The following is a 23,567-nucleotide window of genomic DNA, read 5'->3' on the forward strand; positions in this document are numbered from 1 at the left end:
TGTATGAGTTGCCCCTCTACTATTTCAGTCCATGAGTGCCTCTGCGATGCCTTAGAGGAGCGGTAGCCAGGCACTATCATTTCCCATATAGATATCTTGGCTAGATGCAAAGTCTGATTACGTTTCTCAGCACATGCCCGGCTCACTTCTTTGCTGAGCACTGTAGCGTGCCCAGAGGGTGCTTGCCTGCAGTATTAGAGAACAGTAGCCTATCTAAGAGAAGTGACCTAATAAATGGGAACAGAGAGATGCAACACTACAGAAGCAACTTCTAGGAAATACTTTAACGACTGCTTAACTGAGATGTTTTGCTATTTAGTTTGTCAGATCTATAGTAAAAAAAAAAAAGTTTTTTCAACTTTAGATAAAAAACTTTTTTTTCTTCATAACAGAAGTAATCTCAGTAAGTCTCTTTAGCATAATGTGTTTGTTCCATACTAATTAACCTCTTAAGCACAATCTCTACCTCCAGCCTGCACCTGCTGCTCATTTAAAGAACAAATATACAGCCATTAAAAATCCAAACAAGCAGGTATATAATCCATTAACATATTAATGTACTTCAGTACTTTTCTGAGAAAATCAGTCAATCTGGCAAAAAGGCATGGGTAGAAATATCCTTCATGTAAATGAGCAGAGTGTTCTTACAGTATCAGCAAGAAAAAAAATATTTTTTATTGTTACTTGAAGACTAATCAGTACAATGAGTTCTTTCCTGGTGCATTTGCCATTTGGGAAAGACAGGAAGGAACATCTGGGAAAAGAGGCGTTTACTACACCCTGTCAACCTTAAGATAATATAAAAGCACATTCGTTGTTTATTTGACTTGGTCTTCATTATCTTTAAACTACTTCAAGTGTCACAGAGAAGATTTCTAAGCAGACAAATGAATTGTTAGTGCACTTTGAAGAAATTACTGAAAAACAGCAGTTCCTGAAGCATGCAAAACCTCCAGACCCACACCATTGTTCAACAAAGCTGCGCCATCTATGGACAGTGCCCTTCGTTTCTAAAGGTAGTAGCTGATGAAATTGCTCCATTCAGTGACACAGTGGACAAAGGCTGGCTGTATGGAGCAAAAATCTTTCTAGCTCAGACACTTGGGAAGGTGCAATCCCATTTCCAGAGTGACTTACGCGCTTAAGTTATACTGTGAGCTGATGGGATTCAGGCTGTCAGAGCCAGGAGCCAGGAACGTACACTCAGGTCTGCCACTGAGCTGGCAGAAGTTTTCTGAAGTTTTCAGAGCTGACACCTAAGCTAAGTATGCAAACATTTCTCTCTTCCCAGCATTTTCTTCTTCATTCAGTTCAATTTTCTTCAGTAGTTTCCAGCCATGCTTTCTATGGGCAGGCTTGCTCAAACAACTGTATTAATGTACAAAGTGCCTGGATTCCCTTTGAGAATGAGGTTTAGGATATTCACTTGGGCTTGCAATTTGAAATGGAGCAATGCTTGAATGCTTTTAAAAGACAGGTGTAAGTGTCCACATACCAGAGTTTACTTTACCTTGCACCCCAGACATTAGGTAGGTCTTCAGAAGTGGTATGGCCAAGTTGTGCAGTCCCGTTTCGGGCTGAGAAGCTGATGAGGGACAGACAGGTAAGTGGTCTGGAGCTCCTTTCTACAGAGCTCAGCAGGTCCCACGGCTTGTGTATGGAGGCCATGGCCATGCCCACTGCTCTCCTTCATCAGAGATGTTCCTATAAGGGAATGCACAGGCTGGGCTCTAGAGAAGGGAAATGCAGCTGAACCTGTGCCCAGAGATGAAGGCATGGGCCTGAGCAAAGGCTTCCTGCACCTACTCTTCCAACATGCAGTCTGTCAATGTACTAGTACAGACTGGAAATTTCAGAGTGAAATAATTAAAACTGCTTCAGATTCATAGTTCTCTGTTAGCAAAGGATTTGTGACCTTAAAAACCTCATATCACTCGATATAAATTCACTTCTGTGAATTTGAATAGAGAAGGGAAATGTGAGGAGTCTGATAAAAGCAGGGTTACTCTAAATACACATTGTATAATGGAATAAAGAGAAAGGAGAAGTCATATATGAAAGACGACTAGACTGCTCCCCTTGCCCCAACCTGCCCTGCATTCCTCTCGCCCCAAACCCTCTCAGCACGTACAGCTCCCTCTAGCTAACGATGTAACATGGGGCACATTAACGCACGCTGACGGAGTGATGTAGACATACAGTGTGCTACGTAAGACCACAGGTTGACTGGTATCCTGTTTTCAACTATGGCCACCAAGAGGAAGTTTGGGGAAGGAACACAAGAGCAAAGTCAGCAGGAACTACCAATTACTTAATTAACATAGGTGCTTTTTGTCAGTATGTCCCCCAGCTTCTGGCAATCTGTAGCTTCGGAACATCCTGAACCAAAGGCTGATGGCACATCTTTGTGTCTGGTGCCTTCTCTTCCACGATTTTTCCTTCAGACAGCTCTCTTTGCTTACTTTATGACCCCTGCAGCATCCCAGGACAATGAGCTCCATAGCTTGGAGGCTTTGAGCTGGGAAAGAGCCAACACTGGACGCAAGGACTGGAGCAGAATTTAGACCATCTACATTAGGGAAAATCCTTGTGATAAAGCAGAAAACATTTATTTCATTCTAATCTTATCAGCAAATTGCAAATGCATTCTCTGTAGCTGGAGGATTACCCTTGGGATTAATTACAATACCAGCTTTCTGCTTTCCACAATGCCTTCTTCTTTTACAAACCTATTTAGCACAGTACTCTGAGGGCCAAATTCTCTTTGCAGATACCCCTACAAATCCACTGAGGCAAAACAAGTTAAATGGAGTCTAAAGTGAAACAAGACCATGCAAATTGGATTTATTAGCTATTGTGTACTTTGCTGCAGCCCTGACTGTTTTCCTTTATTTGTTGTAAGGCTACTCTGTTATGTCCACCATCAAATCCAGGGAAAGGAACCGAAAACCTCTGGACTATGTGAACGTCCCCCAGGGGAATTTACTACGACTCAGGATGGATTTGAGACATCTCAGAGGAGGGAGAAGCAGCTTCCAGGGGACAGCAGGAAGCGGAAGCACCAGACCTGATGGAGGGGCAGGCTCTGCCACCTCCTGCCCAGCGCTGGCTCCATCTCTCAGCGGCAGCAGCTGTTGGCCATCCCGGAGCATCGAGACGGAGTTCCCTAGAGAAACATTGTGCATAACGACATTTTTCTGTGTGGGAATTATATACAGTACTTCCCCTTCTGATGCCTATCACATATTTCAGCAGTCATTTGAAGTTGCTGTGCTCTGTTTTGCTCCTGTTATCAAATAGCAGTATTAACATAACAGAGATAATTATAGCTACCATAAATTAATAACAACAATGTGCGCTGTTTGTTAAGCATCAAAAGCATTTCTTTCACAGGCCACAAAAGGGAAGTCCCTGTCCCCAGAAAGAAATATCACTGCTGGAGCTTCTTACAGATTCCACTGGCCAGAGGACAGAAAGAAGAGTTCAAGAGTCCAGGTATTTTATGAAGACAGGGCACTAATTTGCAATATCACCTTGATTCCGTTACTTAACCGATTATATCTCACTTGCCTTAGTATGAAAATAATAAAATGAGCTCCTGAAACATACTTATGGCCATACTTAGCCAAGGTTCAAAGTCAAACCATACTGATGCATCAGCTTGGATGTGATGGTACGAAAGGAGACAAACAATTCTAGCAAGTACAGGACTGAAATGTCAGTGTCGTATGGGGTGAGCTGCTTACAGCCTATGGGCAATGTTTCTTGGGCTGAGCCATTCGCACAGCATACTTTGGGCATCCTCATGCCTGCCATGGTGATATTGCTTCTCCACTTCCCGAGGCTTGCCTGGTTGTCTGTACACATTTACTACCTTGTCTTATGTTTAGATTGTAAGCTTTTTGGATAGAGGATCTTTTCTTCTTTGTGTGTATAAAGAACCTTGCACTGAGGGATCCCACTCTGCGACTGAGGCGCTCAGGTACTATATTACTATAAATGCCAAAGAGATTTTCCCACAAGAGGCGAGAAATAGAAATAGCCTGACCCACAGATTTACAGGCAGTGTTCCTTGAGGAAAGGTGTGTTTGCAAACAAGTGACATTTCTGCTAGCAAGTGATGTTAAGCTTTCTGTACATATTGGCTCTGACTGTGTAAAAGACCTCTGCTGAATTTCCAGGACTGTTTTTTTTTAATTTTTTCTCCCTAAAAGAAGCTGTGTAATTCGACAGTCATCATTTGCAAGTGTTCTTCTGACTAGGCACAGAAATGAAATGAATTATGATTGCAGTCAAAGAAGAGATTCATGGCCTGGCATATTAACTGGTGGCTACAATATAAGCTGGATACTCAGTAAGCATTGTCCAGTATGTGGCTTCCTGCAATTCAGAGACATACTTAGACATTTTATACTGCAGGTTTGGAGGGACTTTCATGGTTTCCTTTTCTTTCTTTAACTGCTGTTCTGTGTCTGTTCCTAACGTTTTAAATTAAGGGAAATTGAACTAAAGTCAGCTTTAGGCAGTCCTGCAGAACAGCTGGACAAAAGGAATGGCATGATCAATGAGCAGTCCAATTCAAAACAAAAGGAAAGGTGAATAATTCTGTCTTAATTTGAAGCACGATCATTTTTTCAGACATTGAAGGAGACTTTTCTATAAAGCTCCCAAAACTGAACAATCAACATTACCTGTAAATATCAAAATCCTGTATATCTGGTATGGATGCTCCCTTCTGCACAGGTTGTTCCTGTTCCTGAAATCAGCACCTGTGGGTTTTAGTCAAGGGCTCACGAGATGTAATGGAGCTCATCCTGCCCAAAGGATGAGCCCAATGAGCCCAACCCTCATAACGAAGCTGGTGCTCTCCTCACTCTCTCCCTCAGCACAGTATTTCCAAAAGGCCTGTGCGAAAAGGCAGTGTATTTGGTTGTGAATGTCTCAGATGGACACGTGCTGCCAGGGGCTGAGCTATTTGGAGCATTCCAGTCCAGCTAATTTGCAATCTCGTTTTTGCAGCTGTCCCCCTCTGCCTACACATTAGCCTCAGAAATGCTGCGATGGGTGACCACAGGAGCAAAGCAGCGCCCAAGCAGAACTGTAGAAGTCAGTCACTGGAAAGCTGCAACCTTTGGTTTAACAGTGCTTAAAACACCAAACCCGCTGCTGGACAAGACAAGAAGATTACTCACACATCTCAAATTAGTCATGAGCCCAGGGCAACACTGGCCTGTGTGATCCTAGGCCTCCAGAAGCATTTAAATATTCACATAGATATTTCCCCTCGGTTTCTTGAGCCGTGTGTTACTTTTCAAAAGATCAGCTGGACGAATCACTGCAAAGCCACCAAAACTGTCTACCAGATGGCGGCCACTGATTAATTTGTCTTAACTTAAGCCAAAAAGGAAGAAAATGTGATGGGTGGAGCAGTAAAGACAAGCACAATCAACATCCGACCAAAGAGGGTTTCCTGTCACCTTGGGAACAACACTGATTGGCACTGCGGTTTCCTGTGTACAAGCTAAAACCAGTAGCAACTAGAGTAACAAGAATAAACGCAAGATAAGAGACCTGGGAATACAATAAAATTATTATAAAATTCCTGACTAAACCTCACAGGATGGAAAAGGCAAAATCAAGTGTAGGCAGGGGCTGCATGCTAAACTGAGCACTTCCCTACTTCTGAGAGGACATGAAGCTGCACCAGAAGATTTTTTTCTGAACAAGGGTGGGCTAATTTGCCTGAATTATCCACTCCCAGAAATGAATGTCACGTGCTCTGAAGAGCTTTTAGCTCTTTGCAAGGGGAAAAAGAAAAAAAAAAAAGGATGTGGGACAATTTAGATGTGACAAAACGGAGATGGAGCTAGGAGAGGCAACATAGCATCTACCCACGCTAAGGTGAAGTAATTTGCAAGAGGTGCTAGAGACACAGGGAAATGGGCTGTGGATGTGTGTTTGGGCAATGGCATGTAGTTATTTGCATCTATTTATTTAGATCATTAACTCCCATTGAGTATTGCTTCAAAGAGTTCTAACATCAACTAAAACACCTCCTAAAACAGTGAGTAGTCGAATAGTTAAAATACAGTATTTAAAGGGTCTTTGTTAGGCTGGTGCCTGAGTTCACTTCCCCTTCAGAGAAACAGGACAATTCACATTCCTGCCCTCTTCCTAAACTGCAGATAAGCAAAGACGTCTGCAATGGACTGGGCTGAGCAGACATTTCTGCAATTCAGAGGTCCGGTGTTTGCAGAAAGTTTTCAGAGAGACTGCACTAAGAGAATTGTTAGACGCATGCAAGCTGGAGGTAAAGCACAATTCCATGCCTAGTTATGCATTCACATCCTACAAGAGATCTTTCACCTCTCAGGCACTGAGCAGGAGACCCTCCCAGCTGGATCCCATTTCATGTCCCCATTACTCAGACCAGTTTCTCCCACCGCTGTAGCACAGAGCCCTTGCCCTTCCCCTGTCACCCAACGTGCAGGTGCAGGCGGTCGCCCTGTGGTCTCTGTGGTCCCCGAGGAGGAGAGAAGCCACAGTGCTGGGCGGTGGGGACACCCCATGCTGAAAGGCGGGTTACTAGAGGACATGATCAGGAGTGCTCCCATCATGCGAGCTGCGACACCAGATGTGCACTTCTCAGTGTGCAAGTCACATCTACAGAAGCAATGAGGCAGTGCCAGGAAACTATCCCAGGCACTGCCACTCGGTAATCAATATTGCTGAATTGCAAGCCGTGCCCTTGGCTTGTTTTTAGCCTTTGCCAACAAGAGCTCTCCAAAACAATTAATTCCCTGGCATAGTTTGGGAGCTAGCTCATGCACAAGGCATTTTCAGTAGGCAGTCAGCATCCAGCCCCTACTCATTTGGAGGTAAAGGGAGTTTGGCAGCATGGACACGGACTAATCTCTGCTAGTTGGCCTCAGTGCTAGCAAACACTTCTTGGTGTATTGAATTCATCAGTGCATCTTACACACTTGGACACAACACAGTTGAGGGGTCTGCCAAATTAGAGAACGCATTTTTAGGTACTTCTGAAAGTTTCTTTCCACACGCCTCTTAATCTGCATGCACAAATAGTAGCACGTAGTACTTTTACTGTACTTCAGGTTGCGGGTCTCGTCTGGGCTGCATCTCTTCAGATGGGCATGCCAGCCCGACAGCCTCTATGGATTGGACAGAGGAGGTTTATGTGGCATGTCCAAAGTGCTCTAATGAGTTGGTGGCAGACACAGGCTGGAGCACAAGAATTCCTTTCTCCCACCTCCAAACTCTTTACTGCTCCCTGGTGCTTTCCAAATTCCTTTTGATAGGATATCAGTGTAAAATTGTTCTCCAGCTATTGCTTGTGTGCTGGCACATAGCTGTGCTTTGAACAATTGCACTGACATTTTCCTGAAAACAATCCCTACGATTTAAATTAAGAATGCAGAAAGCATATTCAGCTCCACACAATAGGGTAAATTTATCCTCCAAATCTATGCAAAGCTAGTATATTTTAGCCAGGAAATTCAAGGTCCCTTCCTGTAAATATATTAAGTTCCCATGCTTCTGTCATAAACTACAAAAACTGGCATGTTTACAGGCCTCCAACTGCAAGGTGCTACCCTCTGAGTAGTACTTTCAGTGGTCGCTCACAATAGCCGGTTTTGTATAAAGATAGCAGATCAGCAACACCATAATTATATTTGCAGTACCAACAGGGCGCTGTGATTTAAAAATCAGAACAGAACCAGAGAGAATTGTTGGAAATTTTTTTCTCATCTACTAGAGAGGAGATGCAGCTGCCACTATGGTAATGAAATGAAGAGTACATCAGGTTTTTTACCCTCTCTCCAACATTTCTTACTAAGTTGAACCAGGGTATTTATTTGGCACGCAGTAGCATGAATATAATAATTCTTTTTAAGGATACTGCTTTTCTAACAGCAGGAAAATAGGTATTACAGTTACTATTTGACATCCATGGTGTTTATCTGCTGGATGGCAACTGAGGGCACAGAAATCGTATAGGTGACCAGAACAATAGTTTAATTTGTGTGGCTATGCAGAATAACCAATAAAAGAGAACAGCTATCAATATTAACTTAGGAATTTCTTCCAAGTCTAAACTGTCCGTGGTTTTCTCTGTAAAGGTGTCAAATGCAAGACATTTCTAAGGAAGGATGCCAAAGGCTGGTAGAGAACAATCATTATTTTTGTTATTTCTGTGTGCACGTGTGTGAGTACCTCTTGCAAACACACCCCTGATTCAAACTTTACCTTTTGGTGTACTAGTCTCACAGACTAGTATGGGTTATTCAAACACTTTTTTTTTTTAGTTACTAAACTATGTACTGTTTTTCTTTTCCATCAGAATATTTCATTTTCTCGTAATACAAGGAAGCAGACAGATGCGAACATTTATCAGCTTTGCAATACACATTACTTTAACTTTTTTTTTTCTCATTATAGTTACAATTATCTATTCTCAGTGTATGTCCAGAGAGCATTTGCTCAAACTGGAGAAGAACCATCAACTTACAGGCCTCTTCAGGATGATAAGGGACACCTCGCTGTTTGCAATCTGTTACCCATGTCTTAGATTTTTATAGTGCTGCTCTTCTTTGTGGGAAAAAGCAACATCCCGTGTGGTTCTCTCACAATCAGAATTCAAGCCAACATTCAGCACTGCCTGTCATGTTAGTGGGGTGCTATACTTGACATCAGTTTAGATGATTTCCCCCCCCTACTATTCTCTGCTCTGATGCCTCTTGATTTTCACTAGATGTTGCAGACCTGGTTGCACACTTATCAGGATGCCTGGCACAGTGCATGGCTGAGTGATGTCAGTGGGCAGCCCTCTCCCCTCCAGTCTTGCTCACGCTGACTTTGCCTGCCTTCCCTTTCCCAGAGGATCTTAAGTTCTCCTGTGTCCCAGAAGTGTTCCCGCATAGCTACAGAATTCTTGTATTTCACATTTAAAAAATCTGCCAGGGTTTTGTTCTAATTGGAAAGCTTTTTTTCCTTCTATTACATTCTCAACTCTCTTGTATTTATTTGCACAGAAAAAAAAATCAGCACTAAAACCCAACAACAATAACAAAAAACCCAAACCCCAAACAAAACTTGACTGAGTACAAAGCACGTGTAAAATGTTACATGGTCTGACTGAGTCTTGCATGCCCCTAGCTCCTGATACATGAGCATGAGGAGCTCTTCCTTTTAGACAGAATCATTATCTAATAACTGTGTAACAGACCGAGAAAACAGTGCTGTGATTTTTCCCATTGATTATTTAGATTTAATAGACACAGTTTTAGGTCCTTGTGGCTAGGATGGAATACTAATGCTTGAGAAGACTTTCCAAAGCATTGCTTGTGTTTTTTTTGTTTGTTTGTCTGTTTTTAATATACACAACAGAGCACCTATTTTCCACATTTTCTTTTCTTCCATGTATTTTTGCACGCTAGACAGTAACTAAATTATCTGAACAAAATAGAATGTTGTACACCAGTTGTCTGAAATACAGTTGTCCTAGTCGCAAATAATACCGTAACTAAAACCCAGCAGCACTGTCTGGGGAAAACATAAATCCATTTGTAAAACAAGTGAATGCTATGCTGTTGTGGTAACTTGTTTATATCCCCACCGTGCTTGTGTTTTAACAACTCACTGCTTGTACTAAGAACTTTTAATGCCTGACATGTCAGAATGAAATTTAAAATATCACATCCCTCTTCACCAGACTCTAATTTTGGCTGGAACCATTCACATCAAGATAAATTTTGGGCCAACCAGCAGAATGAAATGAAGGCTTATCCTGCTGGGAAAAAAAAATATATTATTCATATAAACCTGTAAAAGGCTGATGCAGCATTCATGGTTATGCTCATGGAAGAGAAAAGGATCATTTACATCCTAAATTCAGGCATCAGCCCTAAGATATATGACAGTTTGTCACAGAAGACACCCACAGGAGAAAAACATTAGCTCTCCTGCTCCTTTGGTAAGGAACAACATCGTGGGGGTTGCCGATGGAAAAGGTGTTTGCTGCAAAGGAGCAGCAATTATGAAAATGCTAGAAGAGAGCAACTTCTAAGCATTCTGTACCAAACAATTCAGGGGATGCAAGGAGACTTGGAAGAAAGCCTTTCACCCGTTTGGCCTATGTCTCTAACTAATAGAAAGGGGATCAATGCTTTTTTGCACTAATAAGCCTATCACTTCTCCTTGATCAAACACCTTTGGCCACCAGTGTTTCATCAATTCCCCGACTGCATGCTGAGCGTGGGCCAGCATCCTTGAGCAGTGCTCAGGACAGCAATTCATCTGCAGATGCCACAGGCCCAGCTGTGGTCCAGACTACGCAGTCACCTTCTCTGAGATCTACAGCCACTGCTGAACTAAAAAATTCTGGCCAATTTGCCATCAGCTCTTCAGAGTTTACTGAAGTTTACCCAGATTGTGCACCTGGGAAGGGGCAGCCCTGGCTTTACGTACAGACTGGGGGGTGAGAGGCTGGAGGGCAGCCCCACAGAGAGGGATCTGGGTGGGTTCTGGCTGACAGCAAGCTGAACACGAGCCAGCAGCGTGCCCTGGCAGCCAGGAGGGCCACCCGCACCCTGGGGTGCATCAGGCCCAGCACTGCCAGCCGGGCGAGGGAAGGGATTGTCCCGCTCTGCTCTGCACTGGGCGGCCTCACCTCCAGCACTCTGGGCGGTTTGGGTGCCACAACATGAGAAGGACATAAAACTGTTGGAGAGTGTCCAAGGGAGGGCTACAAAGATGGTGAAGGGTCTAGAGGGGAAGATGTATGAGGAGCAGCTGAGGTCCCTTGGTTTGCTCAGCCCCGAGCAGAGCAGGCTGAGGGGAGGCCTCATGGCGGCCTGCAGCTCCCTCACGAGGGGAGCGGAGGGGCAGGCGCTGAGCTCTGCTCTCTGGGGACAGCGACAGGACCCGAGGGAACGGCATGGGGCTGGGACAGGGGAGGGTCAGGCTGGGGGTTAGGGAAAGGTTCTGCACCCAGAGGGTGGTCGGGCACTGGGACAGGCTCCCCAGGGCAGTGCTCAGGGCACCGAGCCTGCTGGAGTCCAAGCAGCATTTGGACAGTGCTCTCAGACACAGGGTCTGATTTTTGGGTGGTCCAGTACGGGGCCAGGAGTTGCACTCAGTGATCCTTGTGGGTCCTCCCCCAGCTCGGGGTTGCCCGCGAGGCCCCACACAAGCCCGCCGAGGGGCACCCGTGCGCTGCCCTGCCGGCAGCAGCCGTGCCCGGGGCGGGCCATGCCGCCTGCCCGCTCTAGATGTCGCTCTTCCCCCGGCCAAGGGCAGCGTCGCTCCGGTGGCTCCACCGGCCCGGCCCGGCCCGGCCCCGGCGGTGCCGGCGCCCCCCGGCCCGGGCAGCAGCAGGCGGTGGGCACCGCGCCGGCGGCGACGGGCGAGGCTGCGCCCAAGCGGGGGTGGCTGGAAAGCGGCCGCTCGCCATTTCGGCAGCCTCTGACAGGCAGCGAGCCCCTGGCACTGCCGGGCACCTGCCGCTCTTCTGGACGCCCGCAGCCGTGGCAGGCACGGGGGAACCGGCCCGATCCACAGCGGCATTAACCAGGGCACCGGGCACCGGACTGCGCGTCGCATCAAAATCCTTCGTGGCACCTCAGGCATTTGATAACGCAAATGTTGCATAACCTGCTGGGGAAACTGTGTCTTACATAAACAGCTGAGTAAGAGCCTTTTCAAAGAGATACACAGCGAAAAAATGTACGTGGACTTGGCTTGAGTAGTCAGGCGCAAAATGCATTTTAAGAAGCTGGACACACTCCCAGAGCTGTCTATGGACAGTTCTCAATTAACAATTTGTCTGCCTCTGTAACAGCCAATGCAATTCTTATTAAAAATTGAAAGGTTCGGAGGGCCAGATGTGCTTTGTGAGTACCCAGTTCCACCACAGTTTTGCATTTAGATGTGCCCTCTGAAGCAGAACCCAGTGTGCAGGGCAGGGAGAGCTTGCGAGCAGGCATCATCTGCCTTGCCTGCCCCAGCCGAGAGACAGAAACTTCCCATCTCAAAGCACAGCAGCTGGCTCACGCCCTGGTTTGGCCGACGGTCTGTTGATTTCTCTTTGAAGAGCTGGTTTTCTCAGTATGGACTATAAAAGGCATTTTATAATCACGGGTCGCGCTCGAGAAATCAAAAGAGGCAGTTCAAATAGTTAAAAGCTACTGCTCAGGAGCCTCTGTGCAGTCAACTGGCCAAAGGAATCTCGGTGCTGACTTTGTCAAGGAACCCCTATATCCATAGAAGCCCAATAAGAGCTCCTTCCCCTGGTAGAAAACAAAATCAGGGTAGGAAACACTACTGAATGAGATCCCAAACTATGGCTATAGTCAGGAAGGGACCTCCAGGCTTGACCCCACTCCATACCGATAGGAGAAGGGCTGTGAGCAGACTGTTTTGCACAGCGTGCTGCTTGCAGGGAGCAGACCACTAGGAAGTCCACCACTGCCAGGTGTAATGGCCCAAGGCTACTCAGTGCAATGTTGTTGTTGTGCAGAAAGGTGGAAAGGGATTTAAAATTGTCCTTATACCTGGTTATCAGATGATGTCTGATGAAAAATGTATTGCTGCATTATTACATTCTGCCTCCAATGCTCCTGTGTTTCACAAGGTGTGTAAATTTGTTCAGAGTACAGAATACAGTAAAGAAGAAATATATATGATAATAGCTGCCTTTTCAGAGGAAGAGAAGACAACCTATCCCCTGTAGTTTTCTCTCTCACATCCCATACTGCATGCTTGATTTCTAGGATCTTGTGGTATGAAAGCAACTACCAAAAATATTTACTTGTTTCTCCCATTCCTCATTTTGTGATACGACTACATGTTTTATGACAGATCTGCCTTTCAGCATCTTTTACATATGGAAGACTCAGTCCCCCTCCCTTAGCAGTGTCCGTGGTTCATAAACCCATTGATAAAATCTGTCACCAAAATCCCATTGTTCCAGCTGAATCAGAGCTATGTCTCAGCTCTGAGAGTCCTCAAAGAGATCACTGACTTTGGTCTCCTTTTCCATTCTGCTTTTCCCGTCACATTTGCATGGTGTCTGTTCTTTCATTTATCTTCTGTGTCGGGGCAGAAGAGTTCAGTTGCACAGCTGCATGCTACGTTAGTTACTCAGAGCACTGATGCTTTATGAAAGTGGCCTGCAGCCATCAGGCAAGGAATTATATAGGTTTCTAACAGAGCAGAGACAGATGTCAGTGTGCATTCTCCTGTGAGAAGAGGAACTGGTTTTATAAAAAGAACACTGGCCCAGTTTTTTAAAGGTGAAATGAGTTATTGCACAATGTCTGGTGCACAAGTATTTCTAAGGAGCTGACCACGAAGGTTGCCATCATTAGCAATCACTTCTTTTTCTTTTTTGTAAAGTCTGTAGACCTTGGGCTGTATCCCTACCATCATGGAAAGCTGTATTTAAGAAGAAGAAACGATCTAAGGGTGATAATGGAAACACTGCATGAGACTGGTGTATTTAGTTGATATAAATATTTCTCCTTTCTAAGTTTCCCACGTGTCAGGGATTCCCTGACACCACCAATGTCCTTTGCTGACTAAATGTAAGCAGCCACTGTGCCCTTTGCCAGGATTTTCCATGTTTTTGATCAAAACATGCAAAAATCAAGGGAAAATGAAAAACAAATATGTATTTATTTGTGGCAATTGTTGGGAAGGGGAAGAAAGAAATTCACAAAGAGAATTCTGGTACTGCAGTTATCTCAGCTCAAAATTCTCTCTCATTGCTCACATGAAAAGAAAAGGAAAGGAGGGAATATTCATGAGATAAGACACTAACACACCAAAATCCCACTTCTGAGATGTTGTAAGGTGATGTCCCAAGTCAGCTGACAGAAGAGCCATATGAAATCAAGCAACATTAATATAACAAAGCAGAATAAATTATGAATGTGCTGGGCACCATCCTACCTTTCCTGGAGCCCCACAGGTTTCATTCTGAAAGGAGACGGACTGGCACACGGGGGAGGTTTGAGCTCAGCAACACATTGGCCTTGAGGGTCCACTACCACATTGACAACCTTTGGAGCCTGTTCAGGCTGGACCATGCTGTTGGTGGTCTTATACTCAGACTGAGATGTCTGCAGGGGAAGCGGTGCGAGGTGGATCTCCTGCTTCTTTTCCTTCTCTTGTCTCAGTGACAACTGGATCTTCTCCTTTAATCTGTACAGAACCTGTTGGAACAGAGCAGAAAGTCCAGTCTCAATTCCCTGGTAAACAAGGTAAGAAAGAAACCACAAATACAGTAAGATCGCTAAATGTGGCTTTCATTCCTAGAAGTTAAGCCACAAGTTGTGTTGCATGGCATTTCTCACAGCAGGATAAATATTTCCATTACATAAATCACCGTGAGTACACGTGGGCGGTAGGGATTTTAACAGTTCTTGTTGTGAGCCAGTAATTATTTGTAATACCAGTAGTTGTATTATTAAAGGGACAAAGAACACAGAATGGAAAGTAGTCACAAAAGTCACTGTGAATAAGGAAACACTGATAAATAAAGTGATTGTAGAACATTTTATAAGGTTTCTAACACACGAGTGACAACGGCACAAAATAAAATAGATACTTACGATATATCCAGATATATGTATCCAACTACAGCAACTTCAGTTTAAGAGCAGATGATCTTAAAAGCTCTTACTCATTTTGTATGGAACTGATAGTTGCACAGGGTAATTTTACCAGGCCACTTTTGTAATGGTAGGTTGCTACTACCCTGAAATATTCCTCAATATCCCAAGGATGTTCCTCAATATCCTCAAATAAACATAACCAGTTCTGCAACAAAGCTGAACCAGCACGTCGTCTGTGAAGCTATTTAGGGATCTGTGTCAGTTCAGAAAAGTGTGTTTTACAATCAGGAAGACATTGACATCTGAACATACTATACGTGTAGCAAAAGGTTTTCAGAAAGTTGTACTGATCCTCTTCCCCTGAGCTCCACACGGTTGTTCTCACACGGTGGCTTGGCAGGGTCTGGCAAGTAGACTGTGCTCAGCCCTGTTACTCCAAAGGAGCCTGTGTTACACTCGTGTGACATACCACATCGCTCCTGAGGGGAACATGAAAAATAATTTCCAAGCTGTAGTTGAGCAACTTGCAAAATGTGCCTAAAACCCACAAAACTTAAGAGAATTACCATCATGTCTTCTGTGACAGTCGTCCTACCATAAGCATTGCGTGTGGAGGTGGGTGAAAGGCACTTACACAGCTCTTTGATGGTGTCTGCTTATACCCATATACTTTCTACTCTGCTTTATCTGTTGCCATAAAGCACTCTAATTGAATCCTGCTTTGCAAAGCCATAGAAACAGAGCCTAGACCAAAGCATTTTTTCTGCTGCATTTTTTGACAGCTGTTTCCCTGCTAGCACTGCATGGAGATCTACCACTCCAGAGCTTTCCAGTGAAGATTGGATATATCTGATGGGTTTTTTTTTTCAAGGATTAGCATTAGAGGTTTATCTGGGAACTGACCTAATGTCATTAGCAATACACCCATTAAACAAGACTTAGCTACGTAAACCATCTGTTCATTCAGAAGAGTTTAGAATTAAATTGCACGGATAAGATAAGCTGCTCTTTGCCACTATTTTGCAGAAAAACAGCCCTGCTGTGAAGCAAGGACACAGGTATCAGTAAAGATAAAATGAGGATTTGAAATATTTTAACCCTCTTTTGCCCCGGTGATTGCTTTGGTCTCATCTTTCAGATGCATAGTGAGACATTCACAGTCACGACAATATTAACCATACCTTCTTGTCACTGATGTATTTTGATGTAGTTTTTTTTTTTTTCCCCTGGAGACCCAGGAAATTATGAGGTTGGGCTCCGAAACTCTGGACTGCTATTATTTCCGATGCATTTTAATACTCCATTACTAGAGCCTAGAAAAAAGACAGCCTGCCACTGGCAGAAGTTGGAAAAAAAGGTGAAGAACCACATTTGATCCTTAGAAAGTGTGGTCTAGGCCAGTTGTTTTTTTACGAATTCCAGGTAAAAGTCACAAAAACAGAATTGGCCAAAAAGACAGTGGTCAATCCAGTTGCCAAGCTCTGAAAAGTGGACTTAGTTGTGCTCGTATTTCAAGTCACATTAAACACGTCTGTCAGTACAGGTGAAAACAGATACGAAGCCCCTGAACTAGAAGAACCGATGATTTACCGATACCTCAGAAGATTCATTCCGCAAATTATCAAGAAGCATGGAGCAACTGAGCAACATGAAGTGCTGTTTTCCAGGACATACAAAGTGGGTCATCTCTTCATTTTTCATGTATCAGACCTAGGGTTTGAAGCCTCAGTTCTGTACAAAAATGACTTTTTCTCTGTCCTCTTCGACACAGCTTATATAGAAGAACGACAGCATGCCGATAGCACGATACTCTTCATTTCTGCTCAGTGTTCTGCAAAGGAAAGCTGACGTGCTAGCTTGGCCAGTACCTCCTAGCTACCCACTCAAACTGCCAGTAGATACTCCTTTTATTCATCTCCAGAGAGGAACAGGAAATCCCAATGAGAGATGTAGGTCTCTGGGATGAAGATCTTGGCAACTGTTATGCGGAGAAGTGATACGAAAATGCATCTGCCTAGAGATATTTAGGGCACCCAGGGCTGCATAGTAAAATCTCACCGAAACCAAGGAAATTAAGATGGTTCACTCCAATTAAAAGTGTTTTCTCTAATGAGTGCTTATCAACAAGTGTATGCGGCCAGGTGCATACCTCTGCCTGAGCCGGGCTGCTCTGTGTGTGTGTACACATGAGACAAAAACCGACTAACAAAATTTCCCTCAAACCCTGGGGAGGGTATGAAAGAACAACGTGCTAGTCACGTTGTTTAATGAACTATTAGTGGGAGGCACTTGGATACCGTGATTTGAATGCACTATAAAAGGCTTTATGGAAGGAGAATAAAAGAATTCAGACAATCCGGGACTAGTTTATACATAAAAATGCTAATTTCAAGTCTGTTTAAACACTATTGCAGTATGATTAAACTGTGTACCTTTAATTTTGCTTTAAATCTTTAAACTGATAAAAAAGAGCTGAAGTTGGTGGGTTGATATTAGTTAGCTGCAGAAAGCCTATAATCAAATTGCTCTCAGGAGCCCTGCACCATTTTATGAATCCTGAAACTTGTAAGTTTAGAAAGAAGTGATAGGCATGTGAAAAATTGGATATTGGAATGTTGTTTCTTGTTATTCAATATTCTTCCTGTTCAAGGAATTCCAAAATATATTCATGAAGCTGAAATTTATTCCTAATTTGAGTAGCTATCTCCGGAAAGCATCAAATAACTGTTCATAATTTATAAAGCACTGGAACAAGTAATAAAACTTAGACTCTCACAATTTGTTGACAAGACAAAATCCATATCTTTCATTATTTTAAATGAAAAAATATTCCTACTTTTTTGATATTTTTTTAAAGTGGGAAAAAGAACAACATTTATAAAGCTGTCTTATCTCAACCAGCTACAAATATTTCATAATCTGAAAATGATAATTCCAGACCACTTGAGTTTTTTATATATAGAGGTTATATTTTCAAAAAGAAAAAGAAAGAGAAAGGATATGAAAATATACTGATCTATCAAAAGAGGCAAAATTACAAAATTAGTAAGAAATATTGATAGCAAATAATTTAATCCACTGTCAAATATTGTGTTATTTATTACATTTAGAGATGGCTCAATTATTTCTCTACGTAAAGCAAAAAATAGAGCCCTATTTCACACATAGAAGCACTTAAAGTAGTTATTCCTACTTAGCCCTGTGCTTGGCATACTTTATAAACAACACACGATGTTCCCAGCAGATGTGAGCCCCTGGTCTGTCCCACTGCTGAGGGCAGCAGTGAGCCATGCGTTGACCTCCTGGTAGGGTGAATCCCTCCTGCGATGCCCGAGGCTCATCCTGTGGCAATGAGGACCGGCCAAGTAAATACGCAGAATGACCAGAGAGGTACAATCTGCAAGTCCAAATTCAGCTCACGTGCTGCTGTATCTCACCCTCTAGCGATACTCTGCACTGTAATTTTTTTATGTAATAGAAGCCAGATATTTGTTAAATTTCAGCCAAGTATTAAGAAGTCTGAAGGCTGTTAATGCTCAATGCTCTCGCAGTGTAGGGAGGTGCCATGATTTGTACAACCCAGGTAAGAGACAAGGCTGCACGTTTACTATTTCTGTAGTAATTTCATAGAACAAAGCTTTGACACTGAGAACTGAGCTGCCTTACACTAAGCACTGTTGATCATCTTAAATGATCATCGTGACCATCATTTAATTCACTTCCTACTCCATACTTTAAAGGACACTTCCAAGTCACCTGTAGATGCAGGCTCATCTTTCTGCTTTTTGACCCTTTAAACTACAAAGAACCACCTAAAAGCAAACCGGTGCCCACCCTGGACCTTTAAAAAAGAGGTCTCATTTGGGTGGTCTCATCTGATGACAACAGCCAGCGCCACACAGAATCAGCTCCAATGCCTTACACTAGGGCTGAGTGATCCAAGAGACTGCTTTTCACAAATCTGCCATTCTGACACATGTAAAGCAGGATGAAAAATAAAGTGCACTGTTTGTTAGCCTTATAGATTGCACATACTTCCTTTATCAGTGGGTCTCAGTACAATCTGAGACAGTGTCCATTTACATGGTCTGAAGAGTAGCACACGTGAAGATGCAGATTGGAACTGGGAGGGGACAGAAAAGGGAATGCCTGCAAGAAAGGACCACAGCATCACAGTAAACCCGGTCGGAAGGGAGCTCAAGGCATCTGCTAGTCTTTCCTCCTGCCCTAAATACAGATCAGCAATACTCAAAGTAGTCCTGACAGATGCTTGCCTAAAACCTCCATTGATGAAAACTCCCAGGCTTCCCCAGGCAATGTGCTCCAGGGCTTAGTGACCCACATGATTATGAAGTTCTTTCTAATGATAAAACAGAGTGACTCTTTCAAAAATTTGCTTCTTGTCCTGCTCCTAGTGGACAAAGGAGTACCTTCTTCCTTACCACGGCCTTTGAAAACTCAACGTGGATTCTCATATTGAGTTTTCTCAACATGATTTTCAAAAACGAAGATCTTAGAGATTGTGACCTAATTTGTAGATCCCAGGGCAAGAACTGTAATTTTTGCAACAACATTATGTTACTCATTCACTTCAGGATGGGCTCTGCTGTACTGCTTATCCTAAGAACTGACGCTTCACCAGGTAGTTCCTACATTGTATTTATGTACACAACTGGGGTTCTTCTCGCTGCTGAGCAGCATTCTCACTACTTCACAACTTTTCTCCAGTCCTTTAAGAATATTCTAAGTTCTGATAGCGTCCTTCACAATGTTTACAGCGCCCAATATTATCTACACCTTCCAAATAATTAATGAAAATGTTATGTAGTACCATGACCAGGACAGACACTATGCTCTACAGCTTTCCAGTTAAAGTCAGTAATGGACAAAATATCTTGTGTTCTATTTCTCCAAAGTAAAAATTTTGGGTAAAAGTTACTTTGCTATCTTGGAGGGAGATGGCAGGGAGAAATGAAGATGACTAGAAGGTAGAAGTTATATAAAAGAACATTTTTTTTTTAGTAAAAAAAATCATATTGAAATCCTTGGGACAGTTCTTAAGCTTAAATAAAATTTTGTTATATATTTGCTCCTTTAGATCTTCAGTTTAAATGTTCTTTCCATCTTACGGTTGTAAGTGGGAAATCCATCTAGGTTACAGAAAATTAAATATGTTTGAAGGCAAAATAGCTTAAAAGACTCCAAGATACTATGAATTCATAAGTGCTGAGAATTGTCACAGAATTCAGTAAACCCATATGTTTATGCACCACAGAAGGCATACACGCTTCAGAGAAGGAAACCATGTGAGATACAACACAGGAGGAAAGCAAAACAGCCTGTGAAGTCAGTGGTGGTGGAGCCTTGTTTGTGTTCTGTGTGACCACTGCACATCACACATTCAGCATATTGTAAGTACACCCAATGCCCAGAAACGTGGCCACTGAACTCGCACAGTGTGAATGTCAAAATTGTTCAAAGACGCGATCACTCCTTCGTGTACTTAGTAATCATTTCAGTTTAAAATTTGTATATTCAGTACCTGAACACAGACACATGCTCTCTCTCTCTCTCTCTAACAACTGTACAATGCCAAGAGTGTATCGATGTGGTATTATTTTATTATCCAACAGAACCGAAATGCAGTAGCCTAACATGACTTCAGGGATCCTGGGACCTTAGTAAGAACGTTGAGAAGTCATCACTCACGTCACTGTAGACTTACTTTGCAGACTCAAGAGCCCACGATTTATTTCTTCAGCTTTCTTCAAAGACATTCTTCAGTTGGACTCAAAATATACCAAGAAATATTTTTCTTCAAACTTTGGCTTCACAGCATGATGAGAGTGACCAACCATTACCTTCTAGCTGAGTTTTTAACAGCTTTGAAGAAACACCTCTCATGTATAGAATGTTACTCTATCCTTCAAAACTCAGAAAAGCACAAAGTAAAGAACAGCAAAAAAAGGTAAAAAAGCAAACTTACCATTAAACAAGTTACTAGAATGACAAAGATGCTGAGAAATATGACAACCGCGTAAAATCCTTCTTTGCTCCAGATTTTGTCAGCTTCCCGCTGGCCTTGCAGAACATTTTTCTTTTTTAAGCAATAAAAAAGAAAGAGGAAGAGGAAAAAAAAAAGTTACACAGTAGCGCGTGCAGATTAAATAGCTCTCGTCAGGCATTAATCACCGTCCCCAGCAGGCAGGGCTCACATTCCCAAGTCGATGGCACTTACTCGGAGTACCTACCCTAGCTAAGCACCCTGCCTGTGTGCGACATGGGCGTCTGAGATCTTCCTTGTGACCGCTGAAAAGCTCTTCCCACGCAGCCAGTGCCCTGGTTTGTGGTTTAGGCAAACAGGGCTTGTGCTCCTGCTTGGAAACTACCTGGCTGATCAGGCGAAAGGGCAGCGTTCTGGCGTGGGTTGAGGAAACTGCTCGCGCTGCCCATTTCTCCGTGCTGCTTATCTCCTGCCCCACCACCCACATGCCAGCCTCTGACCCTCTTGCACTTTACACAGAAGTGAGAACAGGTGACTCGCTGGCTCGCCCACACCAGCCAAGACGCCCTGATGCTGCTACCTTTACAGTATCTACCCGCATATATGTACATAAATGAAAAAATTCTGATTATGCTTCCAGTAATCTCGTTATCCATCTAGCTGTAATTCTGATTATGCTTCTGGTAATCTCGTTATCTTTGGGTTCCTGCTGATACTGCGTTTCTGAAACAGCTGCGCACACTGAAATTTGCAGAACTCCTGGGGAACTCCTGGAGATTACAAAACAATAATAATTGTAAAAGCATTTATTTTGGGCCTTGTTGCAGTGTGGTGACCTGGTTAGGCTATTAAATTACCAGAATTTCACTGTTCCCAGATACAAGTTTGGTAGCAGAAACAGGGCACATGCGCCCTCAGCCTAACAGCAATGTGTTATTTACAATAAAGTAGGGATCCCTGCAAGAACGGAAACCTTCTGTTGTGTGGTTCCACGACAGACGTTCAGCAGACATTGTTCTCCCCATCTCCATCTATTTGCCTTTCTTTATTTTCATTGTGTATTTTTGGTACAGTTCTCAGACTGAGGAAAAAAACAACTTTTTAAAATTCTGGTTTCCATTCTGCATGTTCAAGGTCTAGGTGTTTCTCCTTCACCGAAATTCTCTAATGGCCTCAATTACAGTTCTCGTTTAACGAGTGAGTTACCTCCCCATCACAAGGTGGCCTTCTTTCCTCTCAGGGGACAGACGTTGTGCGAGAGGACTGAGACTTGCCCCGCTCCCACAGAGGAAAGAGTTTGTGTAGAGATGAGGGGCTGCTCGTGGGACCTGTGCTGCTACAGCACCGGGACCAGAATGGAAACACTTCACGCCCTTCTGCCAGAGTACAGACACAGGCTTGTAAAATTAATACGAGTATTTGTGTGTGTGTAATTACGCAGTGTTTCATGGTCTGTGCCAGTAAGTAGTGCAGGTATCACGGGTTAACAAGGGCTGTAAGCATCAGGCTTCTGTTCAGTGAACACCTTAAAACCCAAAGCACCGCAGCTTGCAAAGGTGAGCTGGAAATCGTGCCAAATCTTTACGCAAAAGCTGTTCCTAGACACATCCACGCCACGCAGCTGCTGTAATGTGGTGCAGCTCTGGGTGCGACCTGCTGCCTCGGCGCACAGAGCTTACTCCCTCGTGCTCCCAGCGCTGCGGCTGCTCCCGGGGAGCTCCCTGGGGACCCCAGGGCGAAAGCAGCAGCCACGGTGCTGACCCCTGGGCTATAGCCTGGCTTCCTGGCCCTGGGTGCCTCACCTTCCTGGTGTTTCAGATCTGTCAGGAGGAAATCTAGGAGAAAAGCAGGTGCTGGAGGAGATCAGGTTGTGCTGACCTTTTTAGTGAATAAATGTGTTGTTTGTTTTTTTTTTTTGTACTTCCTCACTGAAAGGGCAAATACACTGAAAGTAAATGAAGAGCTAACAGGATTTTTTTGACACAATGGGTAAAAGAATTTAATTAACCAAAATTCATTAGTGTCACAAAGCCTTTTAAATATTTTTATATTTGACTTAATATAAATAACTGAGTCTAAGCAAATTAATCTCTGTGATTTCTGCCTAATGGTGCATGTGTTCAGCATACATTTTTTCCAGATTCATCTAAAAATAAAGTTCAAAGAATATTAACGAATGTTGTAAAAAAAAGTAAAAGAAAAATTATGCTATGGCTTTAACACATCCAATGCACTGTTTTAAAACACTGTAGGAGTACCTTCACCCAATGAAGAAAATCTCTCCCCTGGTCTACCTGGGCAGTGTTCAGGAGAGCAGAATCCTTGCTTCAGCTGCTCCCTAATGACAGAAGAGGCTGCGACCTCCAGTAACTGAGTCATTTTGTTTCCCTGATAAGAAATTGCTTTCTGAAATGTTAGTGCTGCTAAGTCAGAACTTTGCTCCTGGATCTCAGAGAGAGCTGATAAGAGGGACAGCAATTGCCACGATCACTGCACGACTGCTAACACCCAGGAATCAAGCTCACAGGATGGCCCAACACAGAGGAAGATGTAAAAAAAAGGGAGAGCGAGTGCTTCTGTCCATGGTGATAGGCACAGGGCCTCCCACACAGAAATGTGCTCTGTCTCAGTTGACTAATGTTGCTCCACATTTCTCGCGCTCAGATTTTCCCTGCCTGCAAATCCACTACAGCTTGCAGCCGGTTTTTGAGGAGTGGGAGCATACAACAGCCAGCAGAGGACAGGAAGATAAAGTCAGCAAAAAGGCACAGCTGGTAAAGGCAGGGGGAATACAGGAGCAGGTGGGCTGGCTGGGGAGTTTCAGTAGCTCAGGCCCTGCCAGGTCCCAGAGCAAGCCTGGCTACTGGCAGGATGGACATCATCGTGCCCATCAACCTTGGTGCCTGTCTCCATTCCCTAAGGAATCT

The 23,567-nt window shown here is 43.6% G+C and overlaps 1 protein-coding gene across 2 annotated transcripts in view; it reads right to left on the reverse strand.

Annotated features, from left to right (window-relative positions):
• Positions 1 to 23,567, reverse strand: part of PTPRR (protein tyrosine phosphatase receptor type R) — a 144,633-nt gene that overhangs the window by 41,961 nt on the left and 79,105 nt on the right. For both annotated transcript variants that reach the window (XM_080579605.1, XM_080579606.1), the window contains 2 exons: positions 20,623 to 20,733; positions 13,972 to 14,234 (listed from right to left, as the gene is read on the reverse strand). In XM_080579605.1, the coding sequence (XP_080435731.1) occupies positions 13,972 to 14,234; positions 20,623 to 20,733 (374 nt within the window). The remainder of the gene's footprint in view (positions 1 to 13,971; positions 14,235 to 20,622; positions 20,734 to 23,567) is intronic.

The sequence above is a fragment of the Anser brachyrhynchus genome (genome assembly GCF_964034855.1).
Source record: "Anser brachyrhynchus genome assembly, chromosome: 1".
NCBI lineage: Eukaryota > Metazoa > Chordata > Aves > Anseriformes > Anatidae > Anser > Anser brachyrhynchus.